At 36.8% G+C, this 15,580-nt stretch overlaps 1 protein-coding gene across 11 annotated transcripts in view; it reads right to left on the bottom strand.

Annotated features, from left to right (window-relative positions):
• The window catches only part of AKAP9 (A-kinase anchoring protein 9), a 124,967-nt gene that overhangs the window by 81,196 nt on the left and 28,191 nt on the right, over positions 1 to 15,580 (bottom strand). For 7 of the 11 annotated variants that reach the window (XR_006414209.1, XM_044425110.1, XM_044425115.1 and 4 more), the window contains exons 4-8: positions 12,751 to 12,804; positions 12,198 to 12,368; positions 9,281 to 9,436; positions 6,969 to 7,166; positions 3,407 to 5,839 (exon numbers count right to left, since the gene is read on the bottom strand). Coding sequence is in view for 10 of the 11 variants with exons in the window: in XM_044425110.1 (XP_044281045.1) it covers positions 3,407 to 5,839; positions 6,969 to 7,166; positions 9,281 to 9,436; positions 12,198 to 12,368; positions 12,751 to 12,804 (3,012 nt within the window). In the remaining variant the exon portion in view is untranslated. Of the gene's footprint in view, positions 1 to 3,406; positions 5,840 to 6,968; positions 7,167 to 9,280; positions 9,437 to 10,069; positions 10,733 to 12,197; positions 12,369 to 12,750; positions 12,805 to 15,580 lie in introns of those variants that run through there. The other 4 variants (XM_044425116.1, XM_044425113.1, XM_044425120.1 and 1 more) reach the window with 4 other exon arrangements.

Below are 15,580 nucleotides of genomic sequence, written 5' to 3'. Positions count from 1 at the left end.
GGTGGGCATGTCGTGAGTGGAGCCGGCTGGTGCCGGAGGTCAGACTAAATGGCCCAGGAGGCCTCTTCTGACTCGTTCTGTTTCTATGTTTCTAAACAAAGATTTGATATTAACATATCTCTGCAATTATTTCTCAACAGTCTCCTCATTAATGTGCACTATTTATACAGAAAATTCAAATTGTACTACTCTGCACAATTGTAATTTTTTTTTACAATTTGCCAAAAACAATTCTGGCTCTCCGCTAGCTTCCAAGGGAAATCTTGTGACAGCTCAACTGACAGAACTTTGTTCTAACACTTTTTTCAAGGATAGGCAACTGTAAGGAGACTAGAGGACACTTTCCTTAACAAAGTCTCCTTATAGTTGCCTATCCTTGAAAATGGGGTGGGTGGAGATAAAGGCAAATGGCTATGGTCAAAATACCCCAAATACCAGCATTTCTTAGTTTAAAGCTCTTACTGTGAGTAATGAAGACAGAGGAAAGGCATATCAACCCTTTAAAGTGAGGCAAATCTGCACAAAAACCAGAACACTTCTACACTATCAGTGGTTTGGAGGAAGGGAAACCCCAATGAGCCAGGATGGGTTCCCAAGAGTGGCAGATTTGGCTTCTGGGCCAGAGGTGATGCCTGCCTTAATTTCACAAAAAAGAAAAACCATCAAGAAACTTCAATTTTTCAGTGATGCAAAAGTGCAAAAATACTCAAATGACAAGCAAAATTACTTTTAACACACCAAGTAGCAATCCTTACAAGTAAAGTCTTGTAAAGTAAATTTATCATTACAGAACATTCCACACATCACATTGCCTACTATCAGACATAAAGGTAAAAAGGTAAAAATTCCCCCATGACAGTTGTGTCCAATTCTAGGGGGTGATGCTCATCTGTTTCTTAGCCAAGGAAGCCAGCATTAAAAAAATACAGAATCATTACACATCTCTACTATTTGATTAAATATGATTACATAAAATATATTAAGCATGACCTTTCAGACCAAAAATACCAATTTGGGGGTTTGATGCCAAGATTATATCCTGATAAATTGCTTTGTAAGGCAATGCTACTAAGGCAGAGTTTTCTTCTGATTACAGTTTTGTTCTGCTGCTCTTTGATTAGTCATATAAGCTGAATCTATTGGAGAGTTTCCAGTAAAGCAATGACATCACTAAGTGTTGAAGCAAACTGAATGTTTTCATAAGCAATGCACAAAAGTAATTTTTAAAAAATGGAGTGAGGGAGAGATATTGGCTGCATTCACATGACAAAACACAACCTGGCAATAAATCATGATGGACTGACTGTTTTATGAAGTACCCATGATGAGCTGAACAGATGATTGACTCCTTGTAGGTACTTTGCTCCCTCTCTCTCCTTCCTTTCCCCTTGATCCTCCAAGTGGTATTCCACGAGAAACCATGTGGAGGAATGAGTCTCCTGTCTCTGACAGTAAAAACTGTGCTTTCAAGACAGTCCCCATTTCATAAACCGGGCTTGTGCTCTGAAGTGCAACAGGGAAAGTTTCCAGTCTCAGCTGCAGCAAGGTGCCAGGAGCTGCCCACTGCCATCTTGCAGCAGGCCGTCTCCTGTACATTGCTGCAGCCAAGGCTGGAAGTTGAGCTCCCAGACCTCAAAGCAGAAGCCTTGTTTGAGTATAGGGACAAAGAAGAAAAAGAGAACTTCCTTGTATGACTCTGCATACAACTGGAGAACATTTCCTAAGCGAAAGCACAAGAAGGGAGCTGACTGGGCAACGCCATCTCCTTTTATCTCTGATCTGTTCAGCAGCAGTACTTGAGGACCAAGTAGTGCAGTGGATCTTTGGCTTCCATTTCCACTATTGAGCAGGAGGTAGGAAGAGGCAGATGTGCCCAATCAGCTTAGCAGTGCCATTCAAGGATGGGAAAGCACCACTGAGGAGATCACTAGTTCCTGGCTCCTCATGAGAGATGGGGGTGCCCAATCCACTCTGTGGAAGCTCTTGGGAATGCTGAGTTGACTGAACATGCCATCTCTTCCCACCTCCTTCTCAGAAGTCAACAGGAGGCACCACCTCCTGTTGGATCTTGCCTCCCTGACAGTCACTCAACAGTAGACCTCTCCAGCCATCAGTAATTGTTTACTCCTCTTTCCTGAGGAGCTTATTCCCCCTCTCAAAAAGATGAGGATCCCAACCTTGCTGGCAGTTGGAATGATCTAACTCAAAAGCTGCTGAGAAGGCTGGATGTTCTAAGTTGCCTCAGACATGTGAAAGCTACTGACAAAAGCTACTGAGTGCTGCTTCGGGATTCTGGAGGCTGCTATCATAGAATCATAAAACAGCAGAGTTGGATAGGGCCAATGAGGCCATCAGGCCCAAATCTCTGCTCAATGAAGGGCTCCTGCATTAAAGCATCTCTAATAGATGGCTTTCCAGCTGCCTCTTGAAAGTCTCCAGTGTGGAAATGCCCAAAACTTCCCTAAATAAGTGGTTTCACTGTTGTATTGTTCTAACAGTCAAGAGTTTTTCATGATATTCAACTAGAATTTGGCTTCCTATTGTGGCCATTATTGTGGCCATTATTCTGGAATGATTGAAAGGAAATCCTGGCCATCCTTTGTGTGATAATCTTTCAAGTACCGTATCTTCTCTCAGTCTTCTTTCTCAAAGCTAAGCATGTCCAACTCTCCTCATAGACCTTTGTTTCCAGTCCCTGTGCATATTCTTTTTCTCCTCTGAAACTTTTCCCGTTTGCCTGGTTCTTTCTTAAATTGTGGCATGCCCATCTGCTGGCCTCTAGATGTTTTGGACTACAACTTCCAATATTCTTGATTATTGTCCATACTGGCTGAGAAAGATGAGAGTTGCAGTCCAAAAAATCTGGAGTGTAACAGGTTGGGGAAGGCTGTTTTAAAGCTATTCTTTGTCATAAATATTATATGAGCAGTCTCCACCCCCTTATTCATTGATGTATAGGAGGTATACAAAGTTTACATGGGCATTCCATGTCTCTCAAACCACACAATTTTTGTATTCCCTATACTGACTGGATGGTTAAAGTCCCACAAACATGCAACTTGAAGATAGGGGAATACATATTAATAATATTTTTGTTTTTAAATAGCAGCTTAAAGCATATTTGTACATTCTTAACATTTTAGGGAGATACACACATACTCTTAACAGACAATCCTGATCATTTAATCGTCAAATCACTCAACATTCTATATTGAGTTATATGATGGATTAAATTTCTACAACATTAAGGTTGGAATTTAAAAATACTACCTGATAATTAAGCCACACATAAATCAGAGAGATTTACTTATGCATAAACATGCATAAAATTTCACTATTAGACATATTTACCATCTGTGAGAAGCATGTATTGCAAAAGGTGTATTGTATGGGTTGCTATAAATACCTGTTCGGCTTTCAGCATGTCCAACTGCTTCCGGAGCTCATTTTCACCTTGCACAAGGCTATCACATGAAAAGTTAACTAATAAATCATCATTCATTTGGTGAAAATTATCCGAAGGTGATTTGTGTCCTGAAATCAGCTTTGGTTGAACTGCTTCTTCCACTGGAATTTGATGAGTCAAACTATTTGAAGTCAGTCTTTCGCTTCTTTTTCTTATTGTGCTATCAAATTCTTTGTTTGAATCAGAAACAAGGTTTTCAGGTTCACAAACTTCAGAATAGCCTTTCTGTAACTCCCCTTTGGAGTATTTTGCCTTCTGTTTACAAGAGTTTGTATTCTGCTCCAGCCTGTGGCTAACTACCTGTTCTAGTTCTTTACACCTTGCTGAAATGTGCTCTTTATCTTGTTTTAGAGATATAACTTCTTCATTCAACTGACAAATTTGATTGTGCTTCAGTTTTAATTGATCAGAAAGATCTGAAAGTCTCAGTGAGAGTTCTAGCTTCTCACGCTGAGTGACCTCAAGTTTTTCCATCAATTCTGTTGTGTCTTTTTCTACAACCTCCTCAATCTCAAATGTTTCTGATCTTAAAAGTCTTTCTTTCTTACCATGGACAACCATATGTTGACTTTTCACTACTGGCATATCACCATCAATCTCTTCCATTGAAGCCTGGAGCTTGGCTTTATATTCAACCTCGTGCTTGCTTCTGTTCTCTTCTAAATCTAATTTTACCTTTTGCAGGGCAGCATGTTTGTCTTGGAGTTCTTGATATTTATGTTCAAAGTTTCTCTCCATAAATGAAAAGGAATTTTTTAACTTCTCAATTTCCTCTTTATGTTCAATATCTTGTTTTATAAGCTTCTGATTTGCAGCAATCAGATTTTCTATTCTTTCTTGCAAATTAAACTCTTCTGATTTGGAATTCATGCCACCAGTGAAGTTCAAGCTTTCTTCTGTGTTGCTAACAACATATTTTTTTAACGTCTCTTGCAGGGCACTTTTTTCACCTTCAAGAATATTATTTCGTGTTTCAAGCAATGTGCATTTTTCTTGAAGACTATCCTTTTGCTCTTTCATTTTCTTTTCCAATAATTCTGTTTTAAGTTGCAACTTTTGTATTTCCTGTTCAAGTGTACCCTTTTCTTTTTCTTCCTGTCTAAGAACTTCTATCTCCTTTTGGAGGTCATGGAACTGAAGCATCATTTCTTCAGTTTTAGAATTTATGTTAGACTGATGCAAATCTTTTAGCCTTGATATTTCTAGCATGAGATGATTCTGTTTTAATTTTAAGTTGTCATTTTCCAACAGCAGAGCTTCTATTTTCTTGCTCATTTCATTTTTCAAATCATCTAACTGCTGTTTAGATTGAATACCCATATTCTCTTTAAAATTCTCAAAGTTTATTTTGTGCTCTTGCTGTAAATCTTCTCTAAGTTTTGATAGCTCTTCTTCATGACTAAACAAAAGCTGAGTCCTCAATCTCTCTAGTTCAGCTTCCTGAGATTCAGCCATTCTGTCCAAAACTGCATCCTTTTCTCTTTCTAGCATTTCAAGTTTTATTTTGTAATTTGTAACTTCTGCTTCATGTTTTAATTCTAATTCCGCCTTAATCTCAGAAGCTGAAGCAAGCTGGGCTTTTAGTTCTTCAACAGTAATTTGCAACATGTCTACTTCATGTAACTTGGAATCTTTTTCATGAATAGTCTGCTTGGCTCTCTGAATTTGCTCTCTGGAAAAGCTCAGCTCTTGACAAAGATCCTCAACTTGACTTTGTAGGGAACTTTTTTCAGAGGATAACAGATCAAGCTGTTGGGACAAATCTTGCCTTACTTTTTCTCTCTGGTAATTAGCATCCTGCAGCATCAGATTTAACTCATTAATTGCAATATTCATTAAGTTTATTTGGTCTTCATTAGTACTACCAGAGCGTAAATTCAAAGTTCTCTCCAGATCTGCTTTCTGTTGGGCAAGAAGTCTTTCAATCTCGGTTGTATGTTCTCTAACTAATTCTTGCTTCATATGTACAATCTGCTGTCCATGTACTTCCTCTAATTCTGCCCTAAGATCTGCAAGTCTCTTTTGTGTTTCAAGTTCCATTCTTTCTACAATGTCATTTTCATGTTGACTATTTTTGTGACATCGCTTTTGCAGCTCTTCCACAGTTCCCATTAGCTGTTTTATTTCATCAGAACACTGTCTTTCTTTTTGTTTAGAATTGCTTAGATCTACTCTCATATTATGTAGCTCTTGGTTCTTTTGAAAAAGCTCTTCTTTTATTTCCTCTAGTGATTTCTCAGCAGCTGATATTGTTTTCTGAAGAATAAATCTATTTTCTTCCTCTTCTAGAACTTTTGCTTCCAATTCTTCAATAACTGCTTCTTTCTCCTGTAATTTCTTCTTAGTTGCATCTCCTTCAGTGTTGCATTTTTCCTGTAATAAAAACAAACTGCTTTGATTTCTTAAGCCTCTACATTACTTTTTGAAAGCAGAAATTATTTTCAAGTCACAGGGTCTATTTTCTGAAGACAATGTATAGATTACCAGTGCATGTTTGAAGCGATGGATGACACAATCCTATGGATCCTAGACAGCAACCAAAGAGTCATAGGATATTTCAGATTCCCAACTGGGACCTGGAGCTCTGATTCCTCACCCCCTCACAGCTGACATGGAAGGGGCTACCCGGACAGCTCTGAGGCTGGGAAAGTGACCCTGGAGATGGGTGAAAGACGTATTTCAAGCAACAGGGAGAGGGACAGACTGGAGAGGCCACAATATGTCTTACTGTGATACCACTTGTCTCCAATGAGCAAAATAGACTACCTAGTAAAAAAAATCCAAAGAAAGAAGGACTAGGAGGCAGAAAAATCCCCCCACCCCCTGTTACTCCTGTTCTTCACTGAATGACTGTATGATTCCAGGTTCAGGTCCTTATTGCCATCACAATACAATTGCAACTTAGGTGAGTATACAGAATAATTACACCCTTGCCCCACACAAAGAACAGATATTAGATACAGACCAAAACAGGAAATAATACAATTAAAATCAAAGTCTATGCAACTGGGGAGGGGGTGGGTTGGAAGGGTTAGGGAATGTGGAAAGTGACAATGCCTATGTATAACTACTAACAAACAAAGAACTAACACTCAATAGAGACTCAAACAGCAAGTATAAATCAAAAGTATTAAGAACTGGATTTTATACAGAAAACTTGGAGAGAAATATTGCAACTTTTTGTAGACATATGCCTCTGGATCTTCAAATTACTTATGAATCTTAGCCATGATCCAGATTCACTTTGTTCTTAATATTATTAATTCTAATCAGCATGAATTGGTTCGAGATGCTTCTGAACCTTATGCACACTTGTAGCAAAAAGATGCTTATAAATATGTCTATCTTTGTATTCTTCAAGGTTAGGTATGCCATTCTTTGATCTAAATTATAAAATACCCAACATTATAGCAACTAGGCAAAATTCATACTAAAAGATTTTATCTTTCTTAAAGAATAACTATAGAGAAAGCACGATCAATTAACTGAATAGGAGACATACCTTTTCAAACTCAGTGACTCTTTCCTGCAGAAATGAAACCTGCATTTCAAAGTCTTTGTTTTTAATCTGATAATTCTTCAATAACTGCTCTTGTTCTTCTAGCTGCTGCTGATATGCAAGTATCTGTTGTTTAGCCTGGAGTAAGTCAGCAGCAGTGCTGCTATGACTAGTGTTCCTTAATGCTTCACTTGCCTGCAACTTAAGAAAAAAACAGCATATTATTTTAAACTGCTTTAATAGCATATGTCAAAGTATAAAGAAAGAAAAGTATCAATTTCTTTCCCATGAAGACAACACACACTTGTTAGAACAAAAATCTTGTTACTCTCAGATTCTCTGTAAGTGAGAAGCAAACTATGCTCATCTGGGACACCATGAGACAGAAGGATTTGTCCTAAGAAAGAGTGCATTGATTAGGATATACATCCTGCAATAGCAAAAATATTATGGCAATACAGTCACATACCTACCTGGCATGCCACACTGTAATTCCTCAGTTGTTCAACTAAGGAATTGCTGGAGACAAGCAAAGTGATGAGCACAGTGCCTTCCATTACTCATTATTTCGATTTTCATTTAATAACCCAGGAACTCCCCTGTTTTGTGACATGTGAACATGGAAATCCAGAACTAATCCAAAATTTTTCCATGACTCCAGGTTAATTCTGAAAGATTTAACCCATAAACAACTCAGAGTTTCTGAGTTTAACCCAGCAAGAAACAATTCAGGAATTTGCATTCCTAGGTTGTTAATTAAAAGAAGAAATGATGAGCAAATGGGAGAAAGCATAATTGTCCCTGGAAACCTCTGAGTTTAAGTGTCTAGAAATTGCAATATGATGTGCAAACCAGGTAGCAGTTATCATGAGGTGATGATTAAATCTAACTGCAAACTGCTAATATCTAGCAACTGTATTAAATATATGCATGGGTGCAACAGCTTTTTTTGGAGTACTACTTAATGTAATTCCATCTGCCAAGACTACATGATTCTCCTTGAAGCTATAAGTTAGTTCTTCACTTTTATCTGTAAGATATATACATTGCAATATAAAACAAGAGCTCCATTAAGGCTTTCATGTGAATGCGTGGGAGGCTTATAGTGCATTGAGGGTTGGAGCTGTGCATGCTTGCCCTTCCCTCCACAATTCAAGTTGTGCTGGCAAGGTCCGCAAATACATGAAGAGCTTCACTTTAAACTCTCAAGCATTCAGGCAAAACCCTGGACAGGGTTTAAGGTTCTAGTAATTCCAGCAAGTCCTCCAAGAAATAGGAATAAAAATAAATGACTCTTATAAACTTAGTTAACAAATATTCAAAATACTCTTTTCCCTAGAATTAAGAGGGATATGTGCTTCCAGTTTCAAGAAGGAACTTGGATAAAATGCACCTAAAATTGTCAGACATAAGACTAGATAAACAGCTAAAAATTCCTACCCAGCCTCAAAAACAGCTTAGGAAAAATATATATTTTTAAAATGCGTGTGTGAGGATTAGGATAAAGATAGAAACAAAGTAATCCTCAAGTGCATCAATCATCTTCCATTTTCCCATCTTCAAATGACTGTTCTCATACTTGAGGTGTTCATTTTTAAACTTTATTTTATACTACTTCTATTTTATCAAGATATGTATCTTGGCACTGTTGATTTGATACTGGGTCCTGAAATTTATGAAAGGGCACAGTTTGGAAACAGCCTAATCAAGTTTTCATGGTCAGAATTGTGATCTTTATTTCCAAAAGCAGATGTTTTCCCTACTACTCCTTGAACCCAAGAAGCAGTAATCACATTTCTAGTATTCTAAACTGTGGCCTAGAGGACTTGGAACAAGCCCTGTACCTGCATGCTCCTTTTTTCCTCATGTTCAGCTTCCAGCTTTTCCCATGCTCTCAGCTTAAAGAATCATAACCTGTGGATCAAATCATAGTTTATCCTTCTGTTCAAAGTAGCAAACTCTGGTCTGAGTGGACCTTCCAAGCCAGTTTTCATTCTAATTTGAAATCCTGGTGGAAGGTTCACTCAAATCACAGTTCATTAGGTTTGAAAGAAGGCCCATTATCTACCAGTCTTTACAAGGCTTTATAAATCTAAACCATGTTGAGGAAGGCTGCACTAAACTAAGCCATGGTCTGAGGATCTCTGAATATCATAGCCAATATCAAGTTGATGTCTCAGAAGTAGGATTTTTTAAAGAAAGAGAAGTTGACAAAATTGCCATGTATGTATTTTAGCACTTCTGTCAGATATCTGAACTGCTTAAACCGATTCTTTATCCTTCAAGTTAATAAAGAGTGATTGCCTATAACTTACATGCTGAAATTGAATCTGCAATTTTTGACTCTGTTCTGTCAATTCCAAAAATTCCCTCATAGTTTCATCTTTTTCTTTCCTTGCTTGTTGTAGATTTGCAGTAAGCTGTGTGATAATATCATCTCTTTTTTTGATAGCAGCTTCAAATTCTTGTAGCTAAAGGCAATGTATAAATAATAACATTATTAAATATAGCTATACATTATCTATATGTATTCTGATGAAATGCTAATGATACATGTTGTTCTTGAGTTTCCAACATCTAAAAGTTTGCACACAAGACTTTTCAAATACAAAAGTGCAACGGAATATTGGATTCTTCACTAAGGACTTCATTTCCCAGGTGGACACTTAAAATGATGTTATAAAAATTGTTTGATTCTGCACTAGTATATTGCAGTCTTTCAAAAGTTCTGTTCTTAGTATTATTCAAGCATCTTTTAATATCCAATGTTTTCTCTACAGGAAACACATTAACATATGTTTAATATAACACAGAACAGTCTCTGGAATCATACTTTCTTTCTACACCAACAACAGATTGCTTGTTTGACTAGATATAACAGAATCTGGAACTGCTTAATTTTAAATACTCTCTTGAAAGAATTTAATGCAATAGTCTACAATAATTGTAAGGATAAATGGAGCATACAGTTGAAAAGCAATACTTAAAATATTATGCTGAAAATATAAAAAATATAGTATAAAGCATCAACGTTAAATAAAAAATGAAATACATGAAGTCTTTTGTTTCTCCCCCGACAAGACTTTGGAATATGAAACACATACCTGATGAGAATCTGAAGCACTGCTTCCTTCTCTAACTCTCCACCCCCATCCCAAATGCAGCTTTTCAGTTGGGCAGAAAATTGTTCTTACTTCATTTTTTGAATACTGTGTTCAGTTTGGCCCCAACCACATCCTTCCTTTGCCAGTTGCAAACTCTTAGTGATGGGAGTTTAGTGGGAAATGAAAATAGAAAATGGGAGTGGTAAAACTGAGTTGGAGTAAGGACTGGAACTCTCCATCCCTTTCCTCTCATATAAGACCTGCTGGATTATTAGCTTACAATTTTAAGGCCTCATAATAATTCTGTATGAACATGGGAACTGACAGTTATCACAGTAAAAAACAGTAGCTGCCAGCCTCTTTGCAAGCCAGTATACTTCTATCCAGATCAATTTTCTCTAAGTGTAGTAAACATTAAAATCAATAAGCTTCTTCCACTCTATCAGTGCCTTCTGATTAATAATTTAGCAGTCGGTCCCTGGCAACTGCGCATCTCACTTTGTTAACCTACTCCTATTTGCTACACCATTTGACAGCTGAAACAGACAAAGAAATTGACCAGGCAAGACTACACATACTGGACAACTGTGAGATGATGCTTGTACACTTGCAAAAGACTTACAAATAAAATCATAAATACAGTTGAGTACAGTTGCATAATTTACAAGGGCAACCCCCCCCCCAAACCCTTGTGCTTTTCTGAGGCTCAAAAAAACAAAACCAAAAACAAAACCCCAAGCAAAACTAAAAATCCAAAACAAACACTGGTTTCTCTCAGATTATATAAATCCTTCACCCTTTGCTAAGGAAAAGGAAAGGGGAAAGGGATAAGGATGGGGGCAAGGAGGGAAAACAGGTTCTCCCACAAACACCATTGGGATATGTCTCAAAGACAGATGGAAGATTCAGGGGGAGAACAACTAATGTAAACTTTATAGTCTTTTGGGTACAGTGTGGGTTGCTCAGTGAACAACCAGTCCATGGCGGCTTACTCACAGGGTGGCTTAACGTAATGTTAATGAGCATTTGTATATTATTTCCTTTCAGACACTTCCTTAAGTACAAGGCAACAGAACCAACCAAACAAAAAGTAAATGATAGCTGCTACTGGTCCAAATAACTGTACTAATATACATCTAGTGGGACAATGCACAATACAAAGAATCAATGCTTTAATTAAATGCAACAGGCAGCTGTGGCTGTTCACAATTATGTACAGAAATGTGTACAATCTACTTCTGTACAATCTACTTCTGACCCCAATGCTATGAGGGTACACAGAAACCAAACACTACAAAGCACTTAGGCAAGTAGTGACTATTGCCTCTGACAAAGTAGTCATACTCAAAAAGCAATAGTACTAATAATTAAACACGTGACTGTATTTGCAAATAAACTGTTTTTCTTCAGCACCGTTTAAGTTTCCCTGTTGATTTAAATTGGCTTACAATTGTGCTTCCTTTTATCTGTTGGCTCACAGAAACACCAGGTCACAGGCCATAGCTTCTATACACAGGCAGAGGCTACCATTCAATGCATATCTGTAAATTGTCTGTTCACATGCATGACCATTCTTTCTCTAGAAGTGAACTGTCACCATGACTTTTTGATATCTTCATTCAGCATGTTTGTACTAACACTAAAAATACGAGAAATGGAGCATTAACAGGTACCCTTTCTGACAGGATGAACACATGACCAAGCAAATTGTTCTCATGGTCACCTTCATCTGTAATGTAAGCAGGGAAACCAATGTGGCCTAAAAGCACACATGCACAATGGCTATCTGAAGTGCATGGGATGCATAGTGCACACAGTTTATACAGAAAATAAGCTATGTTCTGAAAAAAAAACCCCGTATTTTCAGAAGAAGATAATTGTTCCTGTTGTTTACTCTCATAGAACCAAGAGCAAAACTCATAAACAATCAGATGGAAAGATGGAAAAGAGACTCTTTTGTAAAATAAATTGATGCAAAAATGATAGTGTGATAAAGTGATAATAAAAACAAACACCACTGAAACAAACATTCTTTCACATGTTCAGTTTCTTCAGTCATGACAGGCAATACTGAAGGACTGTGTGTATGACCACAAAGCATGCAGAAAGCAACATAAGGTAATTATACCTGTTGCAATCCTTCTGTACCATAAGCTGCCCTCATTTCTTCTAGCTCTCTGTTTAGCTCATCGATCTCTTGTTGCTTTCCAGACAATTCACTCTCCATCATCTCCAGTCGTGTCACAGAATGCTGCATCTCATTCTCAGAAAAATTCTCTCCAAATCCAAATTCTTCTTCCTAAACCAATCCAAGTTCCTTAGCAGCCCAGCACTGTTTAAGGTTTGCTCAAGGTGAGGATACTTAAAACATTCCATTCTCCTCAGATGAGATAGCACTTTAGTACATTGCTATGGAAACCTGCTATGTTAGTATAATTTGCTCCATAAGAGTGGCAATAACATGGTAATTTTAAACTCAATGTTTAAACCTAATTCAATTTTAAACTCAATGTTGTTTTTGACATATTATAGAAGAAGCATTTGTATATAAGTACAGATTATAAGATAGTAAACTTCTATGGCATGCATGTAAAAATTATTGTTAACAATCTCGATGCATTTCTCACTGTAAACCATTTAGTCTTTTTAGTGTTCAGTGCCATGAATTTTAAATACTGTACCCTAATACAATCTTCAGATACAGCTGTTCTTGTCAAAAAGCTGCAACCATTTACCTGTATAAAATAATTTCTAGATGCATTATAATGTAAAATGTAACGCACAGTGCAGTCCTACGTCTATTTACTTAGCAGCTCTTTTTCCATTGGATTTACTCCCAGGTAAGTGTTCAGCTTAGATTCCCAATTACTGGTTTTGTCTAATTATATTTTTCTGTTTTCTTGGTTTATGCAGACAGATCATTCTGACAGTTAATATTTTTGAGTGGTAAGACATAGTCCCCCTCCCAGTCTGTTTTCAGAAAGGATGACCTTGCTTACCATGCCATTATCAACTGGGCTGTAATGCAGAAGAGAACAAACTATATAGCATGATCATTTCATCAAGAATCAGGTGGGGTCTGGAGTGTTTCAGCTGACAGTTATTTATTTATGCTTGATAAAATAACACCCATAAGCAGTTTATATTAAAATATGATATAATATAAAAAACATAAATGCACCAAATAATTAAAATGGTTAAGAACATTACATTATTATAACAATAAACAGGATGATAACGGAATCTCATTGGTCATGGGGAGACTGTGTAAACAGGTGTTTTTGAGAAGTCTTTTCAACCATACTGTAGTTTCTGGCTTTCAGGTCATATGAAGGAGAGTGTTCCAAACATGCATGGCACCACAAAGAAGGTCCACTTATGCACCACTATCACATGCCATTCCACTGACTGAAGAACAGCCACTAAGGACTTAAGTTCTCAAGGTTCAAAGGAGTATATATAAAGGAAGACAGTCAGCCAGGCAGCTTTGCATATCAATGACATCATGTACATGGCTTGGGGACATAATACCTGCTGGAAAGTCTCTCTCCACCACAATCTAGTTGGAAACTATAATCAAGATCAGGGGCCTGCCTCCAACTGCACTCCCAAAAAGGTTCAGCAAGTCACAACAAGAAGAAGGACCTTTTCAAGATTGCCCCTCCCCCCCCCCCCACTCTTGCCATATAGAACAAGGTCCTTATTGAGGCCTGCCTGGTGTAAATGTAATGTCTTTTTGGTTAAATACGTCCTCTACCACAGGGCATTTTATTAGTTTACTGTTATATTAAGGCTTATGTTAGTTGCTTTAAGAGGTCCTATTATTTAATTTGTATAAGCTATTACAGATTTTTACATTTGATTTAAATTTGGCTTTTAAGTTTTATACGTTAATTTTTACGTTTGTTTTAATTGTTTCCTGTATTTTTGTTGTGTTTTATTTATTGTTGTTACCTGCTTAGAAATCTATGACTATGGGGCAGTACAGAACAACAACAAAGACACTCTGAATGTAGGCCATAGCTTATAGGCCCCCATACAGCTGCATTCTTACAAAACATACACAAGGGCATACTGGAATTTCTGTTTGTCTGGGCATTTCCTTAGCACTTGCATTGCCAGCTACTTTTAGTTATTCATTGTTTTATTGTTGATCTTACTTTATGAATCAGATTTTTTTAAAAAAAGGAAAAATACTATAAAAATTCCACAAATAAATAAGAACACTTCCATTTTTTATAGTCTGCTTCCTCATTCAAAAGTCTGAAGTAAGGACGAAGATTCTGGATAAACAACTTGCATTTTTGCAGCATTTCAAATCAACGAGTATCATTTATTCTGTATGTCCACATAAAACATGACATCAATGTATCCCTTCCAAAGATAATGCATGTATTTATTATCAGAATATAGTCCAAATTTTCCATTATATGCATATATTGAAGTATTTTTTACTAGTAGACAGACTTCTAATACACATTACCAATGTATTTTGGGTGCTTCTATGGAAATTAATTAATCCTAAGAATTATAGCCTTTATATTTATCAGAATGAAGGAACATGAAAGGGTCAAATATCAACATTCTAAGTAATCCAGATTTTAAAAACACACCATAAGATTAAATCACTGCTGAAAGGCCCATAAAAGATTGAGCTATCTTATACTAGGGAAACAGCTACACAGTCAAGGTTCCAAAAAAGCTGGACATGGTGGTGAGGAATGGAAAGTTATTAAAACGTGCAGTTACCATCTGTTTTGTGAGTATGTAAGATCTTACTTCTGTATTAGCAGCACTGAACAACATAAAACAGTGCTGGTAAATACAAAGAACTGCACAAATCAGTAAAGAATTAACTCATCATAAAATGCTAGATATCTGAGGTATAGCAATTTTAATACAGCCTCAAACAAGAAATTACATAGAATTCCAACAATTAAATCTGTCTACCAAACTGTCTTATTATTGTTCATGGCCTTCTGTTCCACATTACCCCATCTCAAGTTGTAACTCTATCTATTCAACTGTTCTGTACTTAATATTTCCAAGAACTGCTAGAAATAAATAACTATTTTGGATATGATAGAAAATTAAATATTTTGCAGCTGCCAATTCCAAATAATCTTTCAAAGCACAATATTTAAACAGCCTCTCTATCAGGTTATGGGATGGCAGACTTCTTGTATCTTCCTTCTCACATGCATATTCTTACCTCTCACAGCAGGGTCGTTCTATGTTATGAATCAGATCCTAACTGATGTCAGCAAATGCTGTATTTGTATGTGCAAAGGTTTCAGTTTTTGAAAAGTAGCGTTCTCTCATACTTCAAAGGATTTGGATGTTCTTCGAGAAAAGCACTTAATAAATAGTGCTGCCATCAAGAAGGCATGTTTGCCTCTCTTCCTATATACTAACTAAAGCACTTCCTATTTATCTAATAATGGAGATAAATCTCACCTAGTGTCTGTGTAACAATTATTTAATTATTTGATTTCTATGTCACCTAAAATG

This window comes from Varanus komodoensis, unplaced genomic scaffold (genome assembly GCF_004798865.1).
Source record: "Varanus komodoensis strain SLA01 unplaced genomic scaffold, ASM479886v1 scaffold15, whole genome shotgun sequence".
Lineage (NCBI taxonomy): Eukaryota > Metazoa > Chordata > Lepidosauria > Squamata > Varanidae > Varanus > Varanus komodoensis.
Note: the sequence above shows the minus strand (reverse complement) of the source record. Positions and strands in the feature narration are given on the sequence as shown.